The 6,000-nt window shown below is 53.1% G+C and overlaps 1 protein-coding gene across 1 annotated transcript in view; it reads right to left on the reverse strand.

Moving 5' to 3' along the window:
• Positions 1 to 4,581, reverse strand: part of LOC119112316 (prolactin-releasing peptide receptor) — a 50,749-nt gene extending 46,168 nt beyond the window's left edge. The window contains exon 1 of the mRNA XM_037236441.1: positions 2,223 to 4,581. Coding sequence (XP_037092336.1) covers positions 2,223 to 3,542 — 1,320 coding nt within the window. The 5' untranslated portion in view covers positions 3,543 to 4,581. The remainder of the gene's footprint in view (positions 1 to 2,222) is intronic.
• Positions 4,582 to 6,000: the final 1,419 nt, after the last annotated feature.

The following is a 6,000-nucleotide window of genomic DNA, read 5'->3' on the forward strand; positions in this document are numbered from 1 at the left end:
GATTAAGTCTGGGACCACGGAGATTGCATATTTTTGTCCTTATTTGTCCTTAAGAAGCATGTTCAAAATGACCGAAAGTTCTAGGCGTTTAAATCCATAAGATGCAACAACTTCAATGTCGGTTAAAAATGTAGCTAATGAAATCAATGCAGACTGATGACTTCTTGCTATTATCCTAATTCTATGATGGGGTGAAGCATTCGTATGTGTACGTGCGAAGTATGTATGTGAAGCATGTAAGTAATCGGGATGAAAATTATGAATATCAGTGTAAGCCGTGAAAACAAAATTTTAGGACTAAATGTGTTGCAGGCCTCTCGTAGCCATCTATTTTGACACTAATGCTATTTTAGTTTTGAGTATCTATAGCTGGAATGAAAAATAAGGTTAGCTTGCTCGTGCAGGCTCTCCTGGGGAAACTGTTCTTGTGTGGCTGGGCGGGTTGTAAAGTTTGGACCCGGGGTAGGTGCGTGTTTTCCGATCTCAAAATGTGACAGCTCTACACTGGTCCCTCCCGCTGACCCGTTATCTGAGGGTAAGCTTGGGACACTTATCTCCGGATGTTGTTCTCACATGACGTGTAGTCGTCCGCATATTGCCTCTGATGCCACCAATTAATATAATACGTGATAGTGAAGGATTCGAAAAATATTATGTATGTCGTTGTTTTTCATACCTTTTTCGCCAAAAAAACCGATTTCCCTGGCCTTGACGGGGTGGGCCACTCTAATCGGGATGGGATTTTACCTCACACAACACAGACGCTTTTTTACTTATCTTACCTTATACTTATCTTACCTTTTAACTTATCTTACCAGATAGTTATTTATTGTTGTTGGGAACGTACCCGACGTCATCCTAAAAAAACCTCAAAGTTTGATTAAATATTCATGTGACAGGCTAAGATACCCTGTTACGACGCGTTGTTTTTGCTATAATTTCTCCGTCCTATATGCTTTCCGCTTCTGTATGAGGACTATTCCCTTCCGTTTCAAAGTCGGGCGCCGTTTCGGACATGGTCGCTCTTAGGCTGTCACACTGCGTCCCTTATACCGCACGCACGCGTTGTATGATAGCACATTCCGAAAAGCTCAAATCTTTGGACACGTCTGCCATTTGACGTCGGACACACCATATGACTTTTGAAATAATAACTGGTTGTCCTGCGTCTGGGGAGTATTACTGTTTCTGTGCAGAATGCAAAGCACTTCCTTTACAAAATGTCGTTGTCCCGACAGGCGGAAACCACTCTAGATGGCTCTGACCGGCCAAAATCGGTGCGTAGAACGTTCAACTAATCGAAATGATAACTGATACTTTGTACATCTGTTGACTTTGCTTGAAAATTTATATCAACGTTGCAGCTTCTACTTTTAGACTTCGACAACGCAACTCACACTTTGCATAAGGCATGCAGCATTCGGCGACAGAAGACCAATTTTCCAAGCATCGCTTTCATAGCAGTGATATGATATCATGAAGATAAGTCATGGGTAATTGCATTTTTGATAGGTGCTATCCGTTTGGGCATTTAAATCCTTCCTGGTATATAACCGGTGATTTACCAAGTCCAGAACTGCCAAAAGCGGCTCGGCTTTAAGATATATTGGGTATTTGGTTATGACAAACCCTGGTCCAAAATAGCTCTTGTGCATCAATTCAGGTTTCGAGGAGGTGAAGCTGAGCACGCTCGAGGCGCAACTGGGTTATACGCTGACCACATGTGCAGCACTGCCGGAATCAAACGTCTGCCGGTCCGAGAGGTCCGCCGGTCCGAGCGTCACTCATCTGGAGGTCTGCCGGTCCGAGCGCCACCCACCTAGAGGTCAGCCGGTCCGAATGCCACTCACCTAGAGGTCTGCCGGTCCGAGCGTCACTCACCTGGAGGTCCACCGGTCTGAGCGCCACTCACCTGGAGGTCCGCCGGTCCGAGCGCCACTCACCTAGAAGTCCGTCGGTCCGAGCGCCACTCACCTAGAGGTCTGCCGGTCCGAGCGCCACTCACCTAGAGGTCTGCCGGTCCGAGCGCCACTCACCTAGAGGTCCGCCGGTCCGAGCGCCACTCACCTAGAGGTCCGCCGGTCCGAGCGCCACTCATCTAGAGGTTCGCCGGTCCGAGCGCCACTCACCTAGAGGTCTGCCGGTCCGAGCGCCACTCACCTAGAGGTCTGCCGGTCCGAGCGCCACTCACCTAGAGGTCTGCCGGTCCGAGCGTCACTCACCTAGAGGTCGGTGACGAGCGGCGGTGTGTCCGTAGCCGTCTCGGTGGTCTGCGTGGATGCGCGCCGGTCGTCCACGACGGCCGCTGTCAGCAGCACCACGTTCTCGTTGCCGACTGAGAACGTGGCGTGTACGTGCGCCACGTGGCAGTCGGTCGGCTTTGTGTCGCAGATGGCCGCACGTGACGCGGTCGGCCGGAGCGGCGCGCCGTTCGGCTGGACGCCGCTGATTGCACCGGTCTCGCCGCCGCTGCTGCGGAAGCAGGGCAGGATCTCCTTGAATTCCTTACGGAAGGTCTCGTTGAGCCAGGCGTAGAGGAAGGGGTTGTAGCAGGTGGAGCTCATGGCGATGGCGTGCGCGACGAAGAAGAAGAGGTGGAAATACTGCCAGTTCTCCCATCCCAGACCGAGGTTGGACGAGATGTCGTCGAGCAGGTTCATCACATTCAGTGGCAGCCAGGAGAGCCCGAACACTGTGACCATGGATATGAGCATGCGGTTTGTGCGCTTCTTCCTCTCGCGGTCGGCCTGCTCTTTTCGCACGCTCTTGGAGCCCGGCTTCGAACGTGCCCGACTCGACAGCTTGAACGAGATAAGCGTATACGTGATAGTCATGATGAGGAAGGGGATGACGAACTGCAGGATGGTCGTGATGCTGCCAAACGTGAGTCGGATGTCCTCCGGGAAGTCCTCCTGACACACGTACACGTCCGACTCCACTGGCTCGTCGGAATCGATAGGCCTATGCTCCACAAAGTAGGCGTACGGCAGCGTTGCCCCCATGGAGAAGAGCCAGGTGCACAGGATCAGGATGGTGCACGTCGATGTCAGCATGCGGGATCGGAATGGGTAGATGATGACGACGAAGCGGTCGATAGCGATTGCCGTCAGCGTTAAAGAAGATATGTAGATGCTGATGCCTTGTGTACACGTGACCAAGTGGCAGAGAACTTTACCGAAGATCCAGCGTCCGAGGAATGTGTAGAGCGGGGTGAAAGGAACGCACAGGACGCAAAGCAAGATGTCCGAGAGGGCCAGGTTCAGGATGAAGTAGTTGGTCACCGTCCGCATGGCCTTGTTGCGCAGAACGGCATATACGACCAGAAAGTTTCCGAACACCCCGATGAAGAATATGATGGAGTAGACCATATAGAAGATGATCTGCACCTTGATTGTCAGCACGAAGTTCTTCTCTTCGTAAATAATCCGTGACCTGTTAAACAACGGCAGAGAATTGTTGGCGTACTGCCTCAAGAACTCTTCTTCGAATTGCCCCCGGTGATAGACGTGGTGGGGCATCGAGTCCCCGTCGTTTGACGCCATCGTGTCGGGTAGCGCCCAGGGCAGGACCGACACACGTGCACCCTCACCGCGCGTTCACGGCACGGATGATTGTTCGTCGACCCTCGTCGAGGCTTGGCAGATCCGCTTGTTACTCAATCAGTGGGGCACGAACATTCCCTGACCTAATTAGACAAACTTGCCGTAATCACCGGCATCGACCGCCACCGCGGCTGCTGCACCCCACAGCGCGGCAGCGGGTGCCCCACAGCGACCGTGCTCCGGCTCGACGGCGTGGGAATGCCCTGGTGAAGCCTCGGTACCCGGGCGGCAGGGAGCGTTCCGCGTGTATCCCGTTCACGCACTGCTTCTCTCTCTCTTTCTGTCACTGTCTCAGTTTCTTTCTCTGTTTTTGTCCCCGAGGCTAATTACTGACGTGGCAGTGCTCGGCGGGACACCGGGAATATCAAACAGAAGTGAATTCGCAGTGAACGGATAAATATCTTTTCTTGTACCAATGGGTAGTCAAAGTCCCAACAGTTCAAGATTGATGAGACGCAGCCGATTCGGGGCCGGTCGCTGTCGATTTTTCGCCGCCAGGTCCGTCTGTTGATTTCACCAGCTGGTCTGCTGCCCTCTCCGAGTGCTTTTCTGTGTTAAACGTTCATTTCTGAGGTTTGGACTGTTCTGGTTTGCCGCCCAGGTGGAGCAAAATCGCCCAGCCCCTAAAGGCTTGCGCCCATTACCAGATTGCCAGTGGCCACGTTATCTTCGGCAGTCGCCTGATTGCCACCTTGATTCCGGTGGTCACTCGATGCTCTTCAAGGGCCTCACCTCCGTCTGATACTCCGCGGCCGGGTGTCTGGAGCTGCTGATGTCTAATATCTGGGCTCGGCGTGTGCTCTCCTGCCAGCAGATCAGAACGACCTGAGCAATCTTGGCACTGCCTAGTTTTCTGCTCCAGTCACCTGACCGAGTCTCCTGTCACCTGACCTCTTGCTCCCGTCTTTCACACCTCGCTCGTGCCGAGCGGGCAGCGCGGGGTCGCCACCGGCGCAGTGACGGTCCCGAGACGGGCGCGTGGCGGCCAGCCTCGTCGCTCCGTCGACACCGACTGCCTGCCGCCGGCCAGGGACCTGTTGCCGGCACTGGAATCGGCGGCCGCCTGCGTACTGCCTGCCGGCTGCGCGCTGGCTGGGGAGGGCGAGCGCAGATCGACATCCGGACTGGGAGGGCGCGAGACGGCCAAATATCGGCGCTGGGATGGACTGAGCGGCAGGGGGTCGGGCGCGCCTTGGGGAGGTCATGTTTGGATATGGTGTGGTCTCATGAAGCGCTAATGTCAGAGACAGTCTGACGCTTATTCTCGAGAGCGGGGCAACGCTAGGGGAGTGGCACAGTAGCGTCCACCGCTTCCTAGAACACGCTGGTCGGAAAGATTCGCTGTGAGGGCTCACCGAACTGTCTGTAAGGGACCATCCTTTGCAGTACAGTAACGAGCAGCCTGCGCCGCGCGTGACACGTAGCCTGCGAGGCTTGGATTGTCGAGACCAGAATCTTAATCTGCTACGTGCCTTTCCCTAGGCCGGAGCAGAAATGCAAGTTCTTGATGTTATTAAGAGCTTTATTTAATTCAAAACGTGTCTGCCTCAGATGCGCATGTTTTAAAAGGTGGAAGCGAAGCAAGGAATTCTGCGTTGCGTAAATGGAGATTCCTTGGATGGAGAAGGCGTCAGCTTTCCACTTTATGTCTAGTACTGGATATTAGACTCGGCAGCTCTAAAAGCATATGAACTCAGCTTCGGTGCAACGTATTGAACAAAAGTGACGTTGAGAACTGGTTACAAAAACTGGTTCAATGTGCCTCACTTGGGGAACATCTCCTTTCATTTCACCACCTTCATTTCCGCATCACAAATTCCGAGCTTTGCACATAAATTGACGATGGCTGGCAGGACTCGACTCTGCAGGATGTGTTCTGTCCATCAGGAGGCGGCACATGTGCAATATTGAGTACTTTTTGGGCTATCGCGATGCTGATGTGTTTGCAGCACGAATGATGTCCATCTTCTGCTGACGCACCGAGTGACAAGCCCAAACTCCTCAGGTGGACAGTCGGGTGAAGAGTCCAAGCGCTTCAGTTGGACAGCCAAGTGATGAATCCAAACTCTTCAGGTGGACAGCCGAGTGACGAGTCCAAAGTCTTCAGTTGGACAACCGAGTGCCGAATCCAGACTCTTCAGTTGGATAACCGAGCGATGAGTCCAAACTCCTTAGATGGACAGCCAAGTCACGAGTCCAAACTCTTCAGGTGGACAGCCGAGTGACAAGCCCAAACTCCGCAAGTTCAGCGCGCGCTACAATCGCGCAATCTAACATCGACCGTGCGTTATTCACGATTACTTGAGCAGATGGCATATGACAATTTGACCACCACGCTGTCGCTAACAAGCCAATCGCTGCGGCTAAAGCCTAGCTGACATGTTGAAAATGTGCTTGA

Source organism: Pollicipes pollicipes, unplaced genomic scaffold (genome assembly GCF_011947565.3).
Source record: "Pollicipes pollicipes isolate AB1234 unplaced genomic scaffold, Ppol_2.1 Scaffold_7261;HRSCAF=8764_pilon_pilon_pilon, whole genome shotgun sequence".
Classification (NCBI taxonomy): domain Eukaryota; kingdom Metazoa; phylum Arthropoda; class Thecostraca; order Pollicipedomorpha; family Pollicipedidae; genus Pollicipes; species Pollicipes pollicipes.